The sequence below is a fragment of the Epinephelus lanceolatus genome, chromosome 13 (assembly GCF_041903045.1).
Source record: "Epinephelus lanceolatus isolate andai-2023 chromosome 13, ASM4190304v1, whole genome shotgun sequence".
Taxonomy (NCBI): Eukaryota; Metazoa; Chordata; class Actinopteri; order Perciformes; family Serranidae; genus Epinephelus; species Epinephelus lanceolatus.
In genome coordinates, this window is record NC_135746.1 from 39,549,498 (window position 1) to 39,569,773 (window position 20,276).

Here is a 20,276-nt window from a genome sequence, read left to right on the forward strand (position 1 = left end):
ATCAGTAAGTATTTTAGCACTCACGGCTCCCTCTTCTTGAAGTCAGTGGGTTTTTGATGACTGAAATAAGGTCTGTGGTTAACACAGGCCTAAGAGATTTTCATGTTTTCTTCTACAACCTAAAATACAGCAGTATATACCCTACTTGTAAATTTTAAAGCTTCTAGGTGTCTTAGGAAAGGTAATGAGACTACATTCTACATCCTTATGCCAAAACCAGCTTTACAGCCCTGTTGTGGTGGCGACATTAGGTCATGCACCTGTGGTGTAGTTTATGTATAGCCCAACATTAGCTTTTTACTTCTAGCGATTGCATTTAGGCTTCAAAAATCATGAAAGTTGTGTTTATTTGTGAAGATTATCTTGATGAACAAGATGTGAAAGTATCATAAATGTTTGTTTGCCACAGAGATTTCTTTGTGCAATAATCCAAAATACAGTGGAATAATCTCATAGGCTTTTGGATGATGGGACCAGGGTGAAGCTAACTTCCATGTCAGCCTAAAGAAAAACATCATGTAAAAACAGATTGGAATATAGGCTACAGCCTCCTTTATGAGACTCATGCCTCTTTTGGGTTGTAGCATCAAGGGTCTAGGTGAATTGTGTACAACATGACTTCACTGTAACTTCAGGGCTGTGAGAGAGACGGACAAATGTAGAGTTGACAAATGTTACCCAGGAAGTTGTAATAAAACAGCAGGTCAGTGTGACCTCTGAGATATGAAGTAATTTCAGCCATGACAAGTTGATATTTGGGCAACACCCTAAAATCTGCTTAAATGCCATCTTGGTTTTATGTCTATAAATATTTGAGTCAGTGCTCTGTGTGGAAATATATATGAAAATGAATGAACTGAAGTTATCATACTTCCTAAGACAATGAGCTTGAGGTAGAGCAAATAATGAGGCAAACAACTGTCTAGGGTAGACAGATATTTCAATGTTAACAGACATTACCATTAAGTTTTTATTTTATAAATGAAAAACAGGCAGGTCAAGTAAAGTCCAGGTCCAGGCTACATGACTGATTCCAGGTCAGATCTTTCTGAGTGTTTTAACTAAATACTCATGTTGGTGAATTTACACTGTGACCAATACTTTACGTATATTAGATACATATTGCAATTGCTTTTGATAATTTTGTTATTTACAGAACAGTACTGTGTATTTTTTAACAGTCACCTCCCCAATTTAATCCAGTCTCCACTACAAGACAGCAGGACAGCATCCACGACCCAGCATCACTGTACCCACTGGAAGTTATATTGTGAGTGAAATTTGATCTTACTGTACTGCAGATTTTGGTGTGTAAGTTATTCTCTTTAACTTACAAGGCTCATATGGCCTGTGACTGTCTCCATGTGACTCCTGTTGGACACTCCCGAGCCACAAACCTTCTGTTCATACTTAAGTGATTTACAGTTAATATAGATATCATAACTGTGACTGATGTCTGAGGTAAACAGCAGTATAAAGCGTGGGATAATGTATTTTGGCTTTGATTCATCCCTAGTATTAAATCAGATGCCCAGCCTCTGTACTGTACACTACTTCTTCCCTCATTTACCAGGCCAGTAAATCTCAATGAATTATTCTTTGCTGCTTATGCTTTCAGTAAAATGAAGTGAATAATTGAATTGTGGAGAATCTATGTGAAGCATCTCCATATTGGCCATGTTTAAAGATTTATATTTGAATGCACAATCTAAACAGCAAGAACTTCTTAAAAATGAACTGCTTGGCAACCAGACCAGGCGTCTAATTGAAACAGGCATTTGTCAAACTGTGTGGCCACACCTGGCTAGTAAAAGGGACAAGGCGTTTAACTGGGACTACTGTACAGCAGTACACTAAAGAAATGTGATTTCACCAATGAAACTCTTAAAATGGAACAACATAAAATGTGTTGTACTACTTCTTGTTGAATAGCTATGTGTCTTTATTCAGTGAAAATCCCCAAAATACACTAAAGCAGAGAATACACTGTTTGATTTTATAAATGTTTAACTCCCACTGTATGAGTAAATTGTCTGTGTTGTAAAGCCAAAGTTCACCATTCATGTTTTCACACTCTACGGTTTGATCGTCAAGCCAGTGCTTACACCGTACAAGTAAAGCAGAAAATACAATGGCCTGTCGGCCCCCTGCAGACCGTTCTGTCTATTGAAAATTGTAAATAAAGATTAATTTGAAAGCTCCAAGGCAGGTAAAACTTAATTTGAACAGTACAGAAAATATTACTAGGTAGCTGAACATCAGTGATTATTTCCTGCCAACTTTTCTCTCATTCATATTGATTGCGATAGTGTGATAGATAATCTGGACGACACTTAATCAGGATCACATGATCAGTCCTCCCTTCTCCCTGTATACAGCATGGCAAACCACTCCTGAAAAAGCTGAAATTTGGTCTGACTCTAAAATGAGTGGTTCCACTCAAAAACGGGGTCAGAAATGGTCTCAAATCATACAGTGTATGTCCAGATTAACACTGTTTTCTTTTTTTATGTAAGAAATCAACATCCTAAGGTTGAGCTTCTTCTCAACTGTTAGCCAACTAAGCTTCCTAAAATGTCCAGGCTCAACATGTATATATGGATGAAGTTTTAAAATTACCAGAGTCAAAGTGATCCTGAACCAGAGCTTCAGACACACTATGAAATTTTGAGCGGAGTGACAATTTGGTTGGCGATATTTTAAATATCTAATGACATTAGAATTTCATGTTGTGTGGTTGTTAACATTATGATGTTTTGCAAACCTTGGGTCTTGGTTTCCATACCTTGTGAGTAAGTGTTGTTCTCGTATGTCAAGGTGCTGTTTGCATGAAACATTTGGAAGACACTGGATTTTGGTTACTTAACAACAACTCTTAAAACCAACAAAATGTCAATGTCATCTGTTGTTAATATTCTACGCGGAATTGATGTATGCATTAGACGTTGTCATGACATTGAATTTTGGTCACCTGACGTCAAAATCAACATCAAATGACACTGGTAGCCAGCTGGGTCAAGATGACCAAAGAATGTGGTCATCCTTACTAGAAATTCTATCCTAAGGTTGGATATAGCCATGAACTTAACAGATAGATATTGATCAAAATCACATTCAAGATAGAAAATACAAACACATCAGACTCCCCAGCTTTAACTGAAAACTCAGAGGTCTCACTCAAGCACAACTCCACATTCAGTACTCTTGGACCAGATAATGTCATGTTCACATTGACCACATGTGTGCAATTTTAATCGACAAGGTTGAATATAATCTCCTCTGCTACTTGCCACAGACCGGATTCATGCAAAGCTTGAAGTAAAAAGTAAAATATACAATGTATAACTGTTGGTACACTAAATACATGTAATAAAAAACTGGATGTGACTTAACTCAATATTTATGTCAAACAACCTTGAAGCAAAGGGAGAGGCAAGGTCCCTGGCATACTGACAGGTATGTCTGTGTGTTCACAGTCCTTCAACAGTATGTAACTCCCTCAGCTGAATTGTGGTTAGGTTTGTCAAGAGAGTATATCTCTGAACTGCTGTTCTTCCTTTTCCTGCTGATCATTTTTGAGATCATCAGGTGGAACATCTCCATGATGTTGAGGACCACAGAGAAGACGGACATTGCCAACATAAAGACAATAAAGATGGTTTTCTCTGTGGGGCGACTTATGAAGCAGTCCACTGGGGCTCGACAGGGGTAGTCAGAAAATGTAATCTTACTGGGCATGAATATGAAGCCATAGAGGTAGTACTGGCCTACGATGAATCCCACTTCAAGCAGGACCTTGGAGAGCAGCTGGATCATGTAGCTGGCCAGCAGGACGCCCTTGAGCTGGACTTTGCCATGATCGTCTGAATACTTTGGAGCTTTAACCATCCCGTTTTTACAGAGTTTCTGCTCTTGGCGTCTCCTCAGCTTGTTCTCTCTGCGAATCACCAGCAGGACGTGGCCCAGGTACATGAGTGTCGGAGTGGAAACGATGAGGATCTGGATGACCCAGAAGCGTGTGTGAGACATGGGGAAGGATCGATCGTAGCAGGCATTCTTGCAGCCAGGGCTTTTGGTGTTACAGTCCATGTTTGCTTGTTCATCTCCCCATATTGTATCCACGCCAGCAGCTAGGATGAAGATCCTGAAGAGGAAAAGAACACTCATCCAGACTTTCCCCACAATAGTGGAGTGTAACTGCACCTTGTCCAACAATGCAGACAGGAAGGACCAGTCCCCCATGATGACAGCCTATGACAGAGAGGACAGAGAAAGCTATCATGAATGCACAGTTACATTTAATTTGTTTACTGTTTATTTACACATATAAAAAAATACTAAAGATACAAACATCATTTGCAAAGGAATTTTAAGTAGAATTGCCTAAAAGCCCTCCAGGGACATGCAGGACAGCATATTACAGGAAATAATTACAGCTATCTAAAATGCACTGTTTATATCTTTCCATCAATATTTTATGCATAAAAGAATGAAACGAACACATAGTTTAGCATAGTACTTGACAACAATGCATTCCTAAAACACCCTACTGTTACACAATAATGACTGAGACAGTCACAAGACACACACTCAAGAATATGAGCATTTGCTCATCTGATATAGCTTAGAGCTTTCATAAGTCAAAAGATAAAGGAAAAAATAAACACAAGCAAAGGGAGAAAAGAAAACAAGCCGTAATCATAATAGGGCTTTAGGCTTGTATGACAAAGGGAAATATTGAGCCTAGCTTGGAGATAATCCACATGGAATATATCGGTTGGTTTAAAGGAGTGATTTCAGGTGTCTTTTAAAATGTAGTCAAGACGAATTAAAAAAAATACTAATAATAAGGTAAAGAATTCCATATTTTGGACCCACTGTAAAGTATACTAAACTGAGATTGGGAAGTATGGAAATCACCATGTATAATGTTATGCATATAAGTTCATGAAAAGAAGGTGGAAGATTTTTTTTTAAGAATTATAAACAAATAAACCAGTCTGGGAATGGTATACTGAGGAAACCTATTTGAAGAAATAGAGGCTGAGGAGAATGGTTTTAGTGTACACAATTATTATTCTCAGGGCTTGTTTCTGGAGACAGTGTACAGACTAGCCTAAGCTATATCACACAATAGTTAATAGGCCTATATGGAATAAGCATTAAATAATAAAACATAGGGGCTACCTTATGATCATATGGTGCGTCTTCCCCAGTATACCACTACTTTTTATTATATTTTCGTGGTTATAGCTCTGATACGTTCCCAAGATAAGTGTTTATCAAGCAGAAATCCAAGGAATCATGTAGAACACTAATTAGTTATGGGGATGTTATTGATTGGGATTTTAAAAATCCCTGATTTAAGACCAAAAAGAGTGAATGTTGCTTTTTTGATGTTACATGTAGTTTGCTGGACTAAAACCAAATAGACAACTTATTAACTTATTTCTTAAACACCTTAATGATGGTGTCAAGGTCTTTATGTGGATAGAAGACACCTGTATCTTCTGCAAATAGGATTCTAGATCACTTGTCTGAGGCATTTAAAAGGTAGGTAAATATATCAGAAATAACAAAGGCCCAGGAATTGAGCCTTGTGGAACATCCCAGAGTATGGGAAGCAATGGACAATTTGTTGCATTATAGTATACAAAATGCTGTCTATTTTTAAGTTTTAAAATGATCAAAGACAGAGCAGATTTCATGTCAGTAAAGTGGGCATCACCGTGACGTCATGATGGCTACCTCCATTATTTTGTACGGTCTGTGATTATAATACAGCTAACTGGCCGATATGTTTAAATAGTACGTAAATGTTAGTGAACTAGTTTGCCTTGCTGTTATGGACAGGTGCCACACAGTGGTTTAGTGTTAGCTAGCTAACAAGATTGCTCAAGGACTCATGGGTAACAATTAGTCTATCATCAGTGATGTGTACTGTAAATTAAATGGGTTTTGTTTACAAATAGGCAAATTTATCTTTGGTAATAATATGGTAGATTCATATGTATTTTCAGACATATTTTTAAAAAAAAAAAGAAAAAGAAAAAAAAAACTCCATGTAAAACTGATATTAAATTTTAAACAATAATTTGGTGGCCCCTCTGCATTAAGTCTACAGTTTATGGACTCCCTATTGAAGACCCAGGAACTAGGTAAAAAAGCTTTTAAAAAAAGCTCCCCCTTCTTCCTGGAATTATGAACAGAAGGACCGTTGGAGTCTTAAAATGTTTAATATAATAGCTATAATTCCACTTTGCACTAATCTGTGAATATAGTAGATGGAAGAAAAATGCACAGATGAATATAGATGAAAAATAAAAATTTTTGTTATTTAAATTCATTCATTGATTCAGCCTACCTAATAAATCAAAAAAACAGTCAACACCAGTATTATAGAAAGGATAGAATGATTATAAGGCAGATTGATTTTATATGTTATTTAGCATGTGCATATGTTTACAAATATATTTTTCTTAATGCATTATGTCACTTTATTTTTTTTTATCTATATGGATTATGAATTTTGAAAGACTGACTGACACCAATGCTTGTATTAGTGGACAGTAGTTGCCAGATAGATTAAATATCTAAGATATAATTTTTTTTAAATTCACATTTTGACAACTTCAGGACACTAAGCTCTGGTTATTAACATGTTTCTCAGGTGTATCAGGTTATAACATTTTATAACAAGGTTCAGCAACATGTTGCTATCCAGGACTGTTCATTAATCAAACTTCCAATACTGACAGCTGTGAAATATAATCAAATCTCCATCATGGCTTTCACATTTTAACTAATTCAAATCTGATTTGTACAATATTAAGTCTTACACAGTAATAACTGTTCCTACCTTGGTAATGACCACTGCCTCGTTCAGTCAGCTCTTCTAGTCTTCTACTGGGACTTCTACTTCCTTCTTAAAGGCCTAATCCAGACTGACATTGCAGAATCATCAGATTCTCACTAACCCGCCCACACTCCCTAACAGCATGACTCTGTCACCCCCTTAGTGTTGAAACGGACTGATGTCGAGAAATGTCAACTGATCTACCCATAACTGACCATAACTGACACCAAATCAGCTTTTCCCATACAAATGAATAATTCTCACTCCTCTGAAAATGTCACGTAGTATTGAGCTACGTGCTGAACAAAACGCCAACCTACAATACAAGGGCCATAAGGTGGGTCCTGCTTTATGACCTGATCTTGTGGCCCTGTGAAGGACAATCTTCAGGAAAAGAAACATCAAAACAAACCTGGGGTCAGGTAGCATTCCAGCACAGAGAAACTGCACACACTGTACAGAGGGTGGGACGAACGAGGGCTCAGTTTTGGCTGAGTAGATTATATTGGCCCCGGGGCCCCACTGCAAATTAATCTGGCCATGACTGTTAATGAAATGTGGCTAACACCAAGTGTTTCCAAGCGGTATTATTGTCTCTGTCCCAATGACAACTGGATTGCTTTCCATTTTACGTAAAGCCTAGCAACTACCACAGAATTTCATAGTGAAAGTGATCTTACAGGGAACCAGTCTGAACGCTGATGATGTAATTGTTCTATAGCCATTATAGAGTGTATTCAACGTTGACTTCATAATTCTAAGTTAAAACAAAAAAACTGCTATTTTTTATGTTAAGCTTTTGACAGTAATACTTACTGAAGAGAGCCGCTCTTTGCCCTCAGAGGTCCCTCTACTCATAAGCATCAGTCTGCTGCTACTCACCATAACAATGTTATGTGCTTTAACTACAGCCCATAGTAACACTCAACAACATGTTGCAATTGCATACTCTCCCTTTTTACACTCATACCGATTTCTTCACGTTAACATTTCACATAAACAGTGTACGTGTATGAAATGAATACACGCATACAGTCTAAGGTTTGTGACATATCTGTCCATCAAAGTGGGAGGTAGGGTGGAATATGACTTACAGTGTCAGTTAATGGTGGAAAAATGTGGTGCAAAGGGTCATCAAGGCTTTCTTTACAGGAACTAAGCATTATGAAACCCTTTTCATCAGACTCATCAAAAATATCACGAGTTTGACGGAGAGAAACGAGAAGCTGTGAGCTGACATCTGAAACGTACGTGCCTGAGTCAGTCGGACCAAACCCATAGGGCCTCGACACTATTTAAGTCTCATCCTGTGCAGTCGATTATGTCTTCGGTTGCCCGCGCTCTGACTCTTCTCTGATGGACTTACGGAAACTAATTTCTAATATCTGAAGCCTGACAGGTGAGTGTTGTGTTATGTTTCTGTAACCGTGCATTAAAACACTTGAGGTAATCAGTGTTTCTTTAAGCATATTTTAGTTGCAAACTTTGAATAACTGGCCTCCATGACAAGCATGTGTCATGTCTGTGGATTATTTGTATAGCCATAGCCTTTAGACATCTGGGCCTGTATTGATCAAACTGCTAAGAGTGATTGTTGGACTTGAGCAAAGATAAAAGTAGACACATAAACTTAAGAATAAAACACATTCATCTTATTTCCTTATACTTCATTAAAAAGGGACCTTTTGTGCTTTACCTTATTTTTTGTCATATAAATAAGGTTACAATGTCAGATTTTTATATTAAACCACAGCTTCAAATACTGAGGTAAACATAGCCAATGTAAAAGTACTCCCTGTGAGCAAAAACCTCAGACTTCAGACCATTCTGAATACCGGTTCCAATGTTTTTTTTCTACTCTGGCTACAAGCTGATGTCAGTTTGTGAAGGATTTCTTTATAGGGTCATCTGCTCGAGACATGCTACTGCAGGCGGTTACATTGCGTAGCCTACACTGGTATATGACACTACATGCTAACGTCAGGAAAACATGTAATCTTGGTTAATAACATTGTTAATTCCTCACAGATTTTGGATATATTATTCCTGCTGGAACATGTCAAGTTGTGTTTAGAAGATTGTAGCTACATGCTAACATCAGACAGCTCAGCAGGATATATTCCTGCACTTGGCATTAATTTTGTTGGCAGTACGGATATATTTTGTCTGTAGTCGGGGTCCCCCATATACATATATTTTTACAGACACCTATTATTTCATTGTCTCTCAATTTAAAAAGGTATTATCTTCATGGGCATTGCAGACACTTTGATGAATAAAAGATAGAGCTTTGTACTGGTCTCGTTTATTTTTCAGTAAGTTTCATGTCTGTGTGTTTCTCCTCTCCTTCAGACATTAGCCTTCAGCCATGGGTGACTGGTCTTACATGTCCGCACTGCTGGACAAAGTCCAGTCTCACTCCACTGTAGTTGGGAAGATCTGGATGAGCGTCCTCTTCCTGTTCAGGATCTTCGTCCTGGGTGCTGCTGCGGACAAAGTCTGGGGAGACGAAGTGTCCGAGTTCTACTGTGACACCCTGGAACCGGGATGTCATCACGCCTGCTACAATTGGATGTTCCCAATTTCCTACGTTCATTACTGGGTCCTGCAGATCACTTTTGTGTCCACACCCACCCTTGTCTACCTGGGCCATGCTGTCCACATCATCCACAAAGAGAAGAGGATGATGGAGCAGCTGCGGGACTGCACTAATGGAACTGTGCAAAAGAAACCCAAGTATACAGATGACAGAGGGAAGGTGAAGATAACAGGTATCCTCTTTGGCACATACATAACCCAGCTGGTCTTTAAGATTGTCCTGGAGGTGGCATTCAGTGTGGGCCAATTCTACATATTTGGCTCTGTGTTCATGGTGCCCTTCTTCCACTGTCAAATGTCTCCACCCTGTGCCCGTCACGCCGGGGCCCTGTGTAACATCTCTCGTCCCACAGAGAAAACCATTTTCATCATCTTCATGCTCGCGGTTTCAGGCGTTTCTGTGCTCCTCAACATCATAGAGATCATCTACCTGCTCTGTAATAAGAGGAGAGAAAGAAGAAAACAGCTTGAAGCTCACCAGCATATGCTCAGCCCGCAGCAGCACCCATCCAGCCCAGGCTGGGGGGGCATCAGCAGCCAGTATGGAGGTGTCCAGCTGCTGCCTCTGCCAGGTCAGGGTCTGACAAGCCTCTGCAACGATGACAAACACATCGACTCCATCAGTAAAGAAAAGGACACCTGATAACATGAACTATACATGTCAGCATTAGTTGTTTCTGGACGTTTCTTGTTATATGGCTTAAGATGAAAGTGTGAAAGGTTCTTTTCTGGATTGTCAAATGTACTGTGCCTCAGGATGATAATGTTTATAGCATAGAAATACATTAAGAGCAGAATGGACATTCAAATCATTCAAAGATTGTATCATGGAGCCACTATGAAGTCTCTTCTTTATGCTGTCTTTGCATTTTTACGCAGAACCAAACAACGGCAGCATCCTGCTGCTCTGGTGTGTGATTTTAGACAGCATGCCAGCATTGCAGAATCAAAAAGGGGTACAGGCATGACGCAACACAACAGCGCTGCCTCTAATGTGAAATACATGTGTCAGCAGTGCTTTATAAACAATACCAATGCAATTTTTTATGCCAATTACAATTATTTACTGTCCCTGTTATATGGCGGCCGGTCTCATCCTCTACTCAGGGGGTAAGGAGCTCCTGGATCTATTTTTTTTCTCTAATTTGCAGACAATTGTGGTCGCTGTTCTTCTTAGTTACTTGCTAACTTCTAATAGCTACTTTTTAGATCTTGGTGCGTTTCATGCATAACATGTCATCAAAATGTCACATCCATGCCACCCATGATCCTGTCTTGCTGGCTGTCCCGTTTATACAGATGGTTGTTTCAGCTCTGTTATAATGCTGGCTTAAAGGTGAGACAAATCTGTCCCAACATTCTGTGACTGTACCTTTTATACAGAACACAGAGGCAGCATAACAGGGCTAATGTAGCATAAGCAATGATGATGTAGCATGATGGACTGGACTTAGAAGAATGTCAGTCATTCTTCAGTGGAAGTCATTGAAGTCAATCTGCCATAATGTATACTATATATGTATTTGACAATGAATTACACTGCACTGCAATAAATGTTGGTATAAATAGATGGCAGTAACCATTTCTATATGCAGAAGTGGAATGTAACTACTTACATATAAGCAAAGGTAAAAATCGGAGGTACTTGTACTTGACTTGAGTATTTCTATTTTATTCAATGTTGTACTTGTACGTCACTACGTCTCTGAGGTAAACATAATACTTTTTTTACTCCACTACATTTACTTGACAGCTTAAGTTACTTTTCAGATTACAGTTTCCTTCCTGTAAAGTGAAAACTATGTATCTCCAAATTTGGTGATTTTAAACTGAATTCTGATAAACACAAAATTAATTGTTTTAATTATACAGCTCATTTGATCCTGTACAAAGGCTGCAAATTAGCTTTAGATGTCACACACGTTCTTCTACCATGTTATGTGTGTCTGTATTGTCCCTATTAAACAAACAAAGAGCATAACACTCGACTGATCCTTAGGGAGAGCGATTAACACGTTACAGCAGCACAGGAAACCAGTAACGTCCAAATGAGGGTTCGTGAAGTGTTTTCTTTATTTCCAAGACCCACTAGATGGCATTCTCTGTTCAGCAAAGCGTTGAAAGCACAGTGAGCGGCTGTCCCTTGGGCCTGTTCCTATAGACCAAGAGCGCCATCTAATGGTGTCAGAAAATAAAGACAAAGCTTCGTGAGGCTTCAGATGGCTTTACTGTATATGAACAGTCTGAAGAGACAGGAAACATTTTTTAAAAAAAATGTTTTAAATGAATAAATAAAACAAAAACAGTAATTAAAGGAACAGTTCACCCCTAAATAGAGAATACATGTTTTTCCTCTTACAGGTAGTGCTATTTATGAGTCTAGATTGTTTTGGTGTGAGTTGCTGAGTGTTGGAAATATCATCCGTAGAGATGTCTGCCCCTCTATAATGGAACTAGATGGCACCCAGCTTGTGGTGCTCAAAGTACCAAAAAAGAATACATTTGAAAAACTCAACAGCAGCGTCTCTTTCCAGAAATCAAGACTTGGTTACTTAAGATAATCCACAGACCATGTTGTGTGCAGTTTCATGTAGGAACTATTTTCTTTCTACCAAAACAACATCCGCCAACTGTATCACTGTGCAGTGGGCAATGTGCATCTAATCATGGATGAGAGGCATGTGCTCATGACAGTGTCAAATGTAAACATTAATGATGGCCAAATTAAGCCTCATGAAACATACAACATGGTGCTTTTGGTTTAAAGAAAGAGGTTCAAGAAGTGGCAACTCAATGTGTTTTAACCCTTTGTTGAACAGAGAGCACCATCCAGTGTTAATTTGCGACAGCTATTTTAGATTTAGTCTTAGTCTTGAGATGAAAATGTTTATTAGTTTCAGTCACATCACACACATTATCTTTAAAATAATCCACTCAGGCTAATTTGTGTATCAGAAATTACAATCAAGATGACAGGTTGTATAAAAATTTCATTTAGACATTTTTTATACAACTACAAATAATTTGTACACTTACAAATGGTCATTTCTCCAGCAGCGAGTTTAAGCAGGTTTAAGGGATGATTTACGAGCACACACTTACTGATCACCATTTGAAAAGCTCAACATCTTTCTATTTATGGTCTGAAAACTTTGACATCACAAATAACTAATCTGAGACAACTAGGATTTGTACCCAGATTCATTGTAAACTCTGACTTATCCATCTCACTGTTAAAAAGCAGAAATATTATCTTAATAAACCCTGATTTTTTTCTTAATCTGCAACATGTTAGTCTGGAGGTTTAAACTTGTGTCCTCTCACAGAGTTGGTGATTAAAACTAAACTGTCATCTCTGTCAGAGAAAACAGATGAGAGTTTAGACTGTTTACTTACAGCACAGCTGCACTCACAGATAACTGAGCCTCCTACCTGCCTGTCCAACAGCAATCAAACCAGCTGACGCTGTTCCGGTGTAAGAGTTTTTGCTGGCTAGCAAAACATCCTGGTGCTCATGCTGCATTTGAAGATAATTACAAGCAAAGCCGTTCTTGGGTTTCAATGTCTGATAGTCTACCACTAACATTTTCATCACATCTCGTCTTGTCAATGAAAACGAAACATAGATTTTGTTTGTTTTATCATAGTTTTCCTCAACGAAATTAACACTTGTGCCATCCTTAAGTTTAGGCAACAGAAGCATGTGGTTAGGTTTAGAAAAAACACATCTTGGTTTGGCTGAAAATTCATACTACTGTAATTTCACGTCACGTGACAATTGCGGTGACATCCGTTGCTATTGTAGCATGCTACACATACTGTACTAGCACACTACGTTGTTATATAGGTAAGTCCATTGGCTTTTAGTTCCACATGGGAAACATACAGTGGGCTCCCAGGTGAAAGTCCAGTGTTTGTTGGACTTGGACCCATCCACCTTCCCTCCCACCCTCCCTATACAAACTCTCTCTCTCTTTATACTACAGTAGTTGCCAGCAGTATCATAAATAGCCGCCATTCGGTGCGTATCATGCCGCTGTGATGAGTGTCTCAGTACATCATGTCTCACACCACCATCCACTGACAAAGTGCAAGCATTTAACAAGTTCAGTTGTGGCAGGTGGTGTCAGAAATAGTCTCCACCGGATGCGTATTAAACCGCTGTGAAAGGTTCATCTGTACGTCAGTGTCTGACGCTGAATTCATTGATAAAGCAGCAATATTTAATGTGTTAGGAGTGAGAACACGTTGGACACTCAGTACCAATGCCAGACACCATCAGTGTCTCTTGGTTCAGTGGCTAGAGACCTGATTGTCCTTCAGCCATGTTTCCAAACTAGATTTAAAATGTTTAGACAGACTGCACTCACTGATACTCAGAGGTAAAGAATTCTGTATTCCAGCTGCTTTAAAGCTATGGTCTACGTTTAGAAAGATTGATCATTATTATTAACATCATTCAGATGGTGGTTATGTGCCCAGTAGTGCTAGCTACACAATGTGAAGAGCAAAAGGAACCAAAAAAAATCCATTCTCTCTGGCAGCTGCAGGCCTGCAAAGAAAGTGACCAATCACAGCCATCCGGTCCGCATGGGAGTTACTCCTTGCTCAAATTTGCACTCTCTCTCTCTTACCCTCCGTCCAATCCCCTCGCTCCATTTTGACACTCCTCTGCTCCTCGTCCCGCCTCGTCCTAACCCCCCTCTGCATTTGAAAGTATGAGCAGTTTGTAAGGCCCTCGGGATGGGCGCGCTGCAGTTTGTTTACAATGGTTGCTAAGCTACTAAGAGCAATGCTAACGTTAGCATCCGGTGGTATGTAGACAGCTGAGATGGTGACAACACTCAGTTCCCGAGGAAGGTAGAATGGTCTGCAGGATATTGACAGAGCCTCAAGGTCTGGACAACAATGGTGAGCAATGATCCTGCTGTTGTTACACCAGTTGTTATGGAGATAAACACAGAGTCCCCCTCCTTTCCTCTTACCGGACTCGATGTTTCTGTCCTGCCGGTGGCTAGCGTGGCCCGCTAGCTGCACCGCAGCATCGGGTATGAGCAGGTGAAGCCAGCTTTCCGTTATGATCATAATCTAGGGTGACCATATTTTGATTTCCAAAAAAGAGGACACTCGGCCGGCCACGACATAGCCTACTTAAATGATACTCACAGTTTACTCAAAGATGCCTTATCATTTTAAAATATTTAAAATTTATATGTATGGATAGAAAATTCAGTTATATTACAAAATAATATCTTTCAAAGACAGAAATTCAGATAGGCCCCAATAGGGGACACATACACACACTAGAGTGTGCCCAACGCTACCCGACGGGTCGGGCCGGGTTTGGTCAAAAATGTAGCTATAAATTGTATTCGGGCTCGGGTCGGATTCGATCAGCTTTCAGTGAAAATGTAGTGTAAAATAAATAAAATCCTATTGTCTGTCCTGTTTGTGGCTTGGGCACTGTTATTTACATGACAACACCTGAACATAACACACACAGACACACATTGGCTGTTTGTTTCTACCTCTCCCCTCTCTGGAAGTCTCGGACCTCCAGCCGCCCGCCTCCGCCTTGATTAAATGCTGAAAATAAAATAAAAGAGGGAGACAGGTTTTTCCTATTTTATCTTATTTTGTTTTATTTCTCCCTCTCCTCTCGCTAGAAGCGGGGAACATAGGACCCTTTTTCTTAAAAAAGGTTCTATGTTCCCCAGTCCCATACAAAGCGGGGAACATATTTCCTTTTGGGGAAAGCGGGGAACATAGGACCCTTTTTTTTTAAAGGGTCCTATGCTCGTTTCATTTCTTCGGTCTTCCTCGTTTTTCCATCACCACACACACACGCCAAAATGCCCAGCAGGAGGAAGAAGAACAAGCGTCGCATGAGGAGGGTGCAGGCCCAGAGGAGAGCCCTCGAGGAGCAGCATGCAGCCAACCCCCCAGTCAAAGCGAGTCCTGGGATCGCAGTGTGTGCGCCCCCTGCAGCAGCCCCAAAGAGAGTTCAACCGTATAAGAGGTGAACATGACACTGTGCTGAGTGCAGAGAGGTCACAGCCTCTGGCTGGGTGTAGGGCAGCTCAAAGCCCAAGACATCCTATAACTCAGTGCCGGCTACAATGTAGATGTGTTCATGGCACTACACTGGTGCTCCATGGCATAGAGGAAGAAGATAGTAGCTCTGTACAGTAATAACATGGATGTGGTGGGCAGAATTGGCTCCTCCTCCCATTCCACATATCAAATTATCAAAAAGATTTTACAACCCCTGATCTTAGCACAGTGGCATCTGCTTTCTCACAAGATCACAAGATTAACATTACAGATGTGCCATTCATGTTACAAAGTAGTCTGCTAATAATGTACACTTGCACATATTTGATTGGCTGTGCCAGATGACGTTTTTGCAGCCACTGAACCATGAACATCACTTTACACCAAACAATGGACAAGCCAAGCAAGGCAGTCAGCGGGCACATGCAATCATATCAAACTTATCAAAATGTACTGGGAAGTTTGATCAGTTTTGGTTAGTCTCGCCACCAGACAATCAGAGATCTCCGCCTTCTGATAGTCTGGGGACACTCCTTTCTAAAGTGTGTTTAACACACCGGAGTAAACGGCCGGCAACAAAGCAACGCCTCTTGCATTTTTGAAAAGGACACGCCCTCCCGGAAATGTGCGCTCCCCCTTTTCTCGTCCGCAAGGAAACAAACACACAGAGAGCTTGAAAATGGATGTCGAGAGATTTAACTCCGTTTTATCAAACGTGTGCTCGGTCCACAAGATTGTGGAGAAGGACTTACAGCGACTTGAGCCATTTTGTACCGCTACGCGTGTTTCTAGTGGGACTATGTTTACAAGCACAAGAGTTCAGCGAGCCACCGAAGGACCACCCTGCAGATTTACTATTGGTTCTGCAACGTAGGGAGTTTTTTTAAACTCTGAAATTGCATCTAAACACAAAATCAGGGAGAAAGTCATCAGTCTTTAGTTAAGCAAAGCGTCTAAAGGCTGACTTGTGAGTCTAAGTTTTGGTCAGTAATCATGGCACAGAAGAAGGAACAAATAACCCTCTGATGTTTCAATCACAGCCATGGATGAAATATATCAAAAGTATCAACGTGTTGGTAAGATGCAAAAAAAGTCCTATCTGACCAGAGCTGAAAGTGATTGCATAGATAAGTTTCACTTTCAGTCCTTGTTGGATAGGGCTAAGATGGGTGTTGGGCTTGTTACTCTACATTAATAGTAATAAATTACTCATTACTCGTTAGTCTTTTCAAAAGTAATAATATTACTTATTGCTCCCCGCCAACAGTAATATTTTTTTTTAGTTTTACACTACATCCCATAAATTGGTAGTTGTGTAAATCCCCAAAATTCAGATGTGTACCCCTGTGTGAATCTCTGAGTAATTGCTGGGAAGTGTAGCAAAGGCTAGACAGCATGCAAATGATTTTTTTTCAACCTACTTACCTATTTTCCCCTAGGTTCTGCCTCAGAGACGGAAAGCGTGAAGCAGCATTTATCAACAACATATCCAACCACAAGCTTCATTACTTCTTTGTAGCTGCAGCAGTCCACAAGTTAAATCCAGTTTTGGTTGTTTAGCCTGTTAGGCTACAGCCGACGACCGTAACCAAGAAGGGCTTACCTTTGTCGGGGTGTATTTCCTGAAGTGTTATGTTGTTGTGCTGCCCGTCATGGTAGGTGTTAGGTGAAGAGTGAAAACGTGTTTTTCGCAGTGGCAAGTTTTAAGTTTTAGTACCTCTACCTGCAGCAACAGTGTTCTTGTCATCTTTCCTCCCAACAAAATCAAAGTAATGGGAATATTTTCCCACCCACCTGCTGTACAGGAACCAATGAAGGGAAACAGGGAAACTTTGCCAATATTCAACCAGCTATGTGTCATCTCAGTGTGTGCAAATGAATGTTGTTTGGCCTCCCCTGGAGTTCCCCGCCAATTCACAGGAGGAGGTCTGTCAGCTGACAACAGGGTGGGGTGATGGAGAGGCATCACAGTGTGATGTCACACAGCTGTTTAAAAATTCACTTTTACACTGTAGCCTATAGTTTTGGTGTTAGCTTCTAACTATCTTTGTCTTTTTGACCTGTTGTTGCTGCTGAGTCAGTTTGGCATCCTGGATATATCCCTCAAACACATATTGTAGACCCCTCTGTCTGCTTTTCTCTGAAATCACTTTTTTGTTTTTCCAAAAATCTGTTACTATTTCTTAGGGAGTGCAGTTAGTTACAGTGTGGGCTCCATGCTCTGACAACTTGACGGGCCGTCACAAAGGGGCAGGGCTAAGCAAAGGGTCAATTACTTAACACCTGAAGATGTTGAACTACAGTAAAGCTACCCTATTTAGAAAACTCTACACACACACACACACACACACACACACACAAAATTATGACAAAATATAATACAAAAAGTCACATGCCAGAAAAAAATGCCACTCAATAGAGTTCATTGCAAAAAGTGCCCATTTGTTCACAGGTCATACATAAACAACATTAAACATTCAGTTGCCTACTGTTCATCAGGCTTTGGTTTTGTCTACAATGTCAAATAATCAGATACAAGAAACAAGAAACAAGAGTACAGGTGGGGGGATTGCAGCAAACAGGATTACTCTCAGCCAGGTAACTTTTAAAATAGCAAGCATCAACTTATCTGAACATTTGTTAATAAATAACACTAACCAATACTTCTGACTAATTTGACACTTGATATATTTAGGTTGGTTTTACAAATTCTGCCTGATGAATACACTGCTTGGGCATGCCTCACAGTGTCAGGATGAAAGGAAAAGTGTGCAGGGCTGGTCCAAGTTGGTTCAATACAGTAGAGAAGCACTGGTAAGACAAAGAAATAAAATCTTCCTTTCCTTTTATGGAACAAAACTGTTTGTGATTTCAGGAGCTAACTACACAAAAAATGGCCAAAAAAAGTAATTTAACCACTTTAATCACTCTGCAAATGTGAGTAAAGTTGAATTACAAGCTACTGATAAATGTAGTTAACTACTAGTTTCATTACATGTACATGTTCACTACTGTAGCCCTTTTTACACTGCCTCTTCACGGAAGGAATTTAATGCCATTTTGCCACCTAGCAATTCTATGTAAAAATGTACAGTTACAGAGCAGGGGGACAGAGTTGTTTCACTTTTAAGCCAGCATCAGAGATGATAACAGTGGAAACAACCGTCTGTATAAAAGGGACAGCCGACATGAAGGGGCGGCACGGGTGAGATGATTTGATCACGGGTTATGTGTGTGATCCACCACAGAAGATTTAAAAGTAGATTGTAGTTAGCAGCTATCTCAAAGAAGACAAATAGCTGCCGAAAATGTACTCAGATTAGGAGAACAATGAGGTCAGGGAGCTCATTATCCTCCAAGCAGAGGACAAGATCAGCCACCATAAAACAGGGACAGTAAATTGATTGTTATTGCCATGTTAATGCCTATGTTATTGTTAATAAAGCCTTGCAGACATGTATGTTACATGTCACACTTGAGGGCAACGCTGTTGTGTTAAACGTCCATGATGTTTGCTCCTGTTAACTGTTAACTTCCATAGCAGCATGTTGTCACTATTGTTTGGTTCTGTGTACAAATGTAAAGACAGCATAAAGAAGGGACTTGGTATTGGCCCTACTGTGCAATCTCTGTGTAAAAAGGGCTTGTTTTTGTCTGTGTGTGTGTGTGTGTGTGTGTGTGTGTGTGTGTTGGTCATGTTACAGTAATTGAAGTTATGTGCTTTTTTTGTTATAGGCCACTGAAACACCCCCATGCCTTTTTCCAACTGGCATAAACACGCACACACATCTTCACACACACACACACACACACACACACACACACACACACACACGATCCGACGATCTGGATGAGAGGAGGAATGAGTCTTTGAGAGCTTGTCCTGGACTCTGGATGCTATGGTTGGAGGTACACGGGGTGGAGGAGGGTGCGAAGATTCTGCCTAAAATGATGGCTGGCATCAGCAGAAGAGAGAACAGATTTAAAATTTTGCAGCGGCATCCTGATTGGTTGAGAGATCGTGGCAAAGTGTGATTGGTTAACAAGAGGAATGAACAACCATAGCTGATTAGAGGGAGAGGTGAGAGTGGGATGGAGAGAAATGTAAAAGGGTGAGCACAGAGAAGGTCTTCCTGATTGAACTTACGCAGAGCTTCATTTCAACACTACTGTGTTGCTTCATCATCTACATGCTTCATCCTGCCAAAGTGACGGCTACAGTGGAGAATTTTGCCTAGTAAAACCAAAGCTTAAACAATGTTTGGCTTGTGGCTGGCCACTGTGAGTCAGGATTACTGAAGTGTACATTTCAAATCAAGCTGCAACATTTACAGCACAGTAAGGACTTGCTGGATTAGAAACTAAGCTGAAATGAGAACAATAAATTGCCCTTGCTAGTTTCTTGCAGTTTATGCTAATACAACTATGGGGACAAATTTAATAACATTGCACAACCCCCCGTGTAGTGTCAGACACTGTCGCCCACCGTCACTGGGGGTCAAAGGTTTGTGGGGCAGACATTTCTACAGAACATGCTTGTGTATGCACACAGATAAGGTATTTACAGAGCTGCTTTAAGCTAACAGTACCTGAAGATCACACAGGGGTCAGTCACAACACTGATTTCTGACGACTAACATCCTCATCAGTGGGGTCACCTTTATATGACCACCAGCATTTCCGATCTTTACGCAGAGGAATCAGCAGGTCAGCAGTGATGTCACTCTTGGCCCAGTTCCCTGTCTGTTTCCTGACATGAATGACATAA

At 40.2% G+C, this 20,276-nt stretch overlaps 2 protein-coding genes across 2 annotated transcripts; one reads left to right on the forward strand and one right to left on the reverse strand.

The window, feature by feature from the left end:
* Positions 1–938: 938 nt before the first annotated feature.
* LOC117270517 (gap junction Cx32.2 protein-like) lies at positions 939–7,003 on the reverse strand. Its single transcript, XM_033648168.2, has 2 exons — positions 6,860–7,003; positions 939–4,251 (listed from the first exon to the last, which is right to left on the reverse strand). Exon 2 carries the CDS (start codon positions 4,240–4,242, stop codon positions 3,481–3,483), a length of 762 nt encoding a protein of 253 aa, XP_033504059.1. The 5' UTR covers positions 4,243–4,251; positions 6,860–7,003; the 3' UTR covers positions 939–3,480.
* A 1,110-nt stretch (positions 7,004–8,113) lies between these two features.
* LOC117270524 (gap junction Cx32.2 protein-like) lies at positions 8,114–11,022 on the forward strand. The gene is made up of 2 exons (XM_033648178.2): positions 8,114–8,255; positions 9,209–11,022. The coding sequence occupies exon 2, from the start codon at positions 9,225–9,227 to the stop codon at positions 10,095–10,097; it is 873 nt and encodes a 290-aa protein (XP_033504069.1). The 5' UTR covers positions 8,114–8,255; positions 9,209–9,224; the 3' UTR covers positions 10,098–11,022.
* The last annotated feature ends 9,254 nt before the right edge of the window (positions 11,023–20,276 follow it).

What these genes read in the sequence shown, in the direction of transcription:
- LOC117270517 (XM_033648168.2), bottom strand. Translation starts at nt 4,242, where the DNA reads ATGGGGGACTGGTCCTTCCTGTCTGCATTGTTGGACAAGGTGCAGTTA.
- LOC117270524 (XM_033648178.2), top strand. Translation starts at nt 9,225, where the DNA reads ATGGGTGACTGGTCTTACATGTCCGCACTGCTGGACAAAGTCCAGTCT.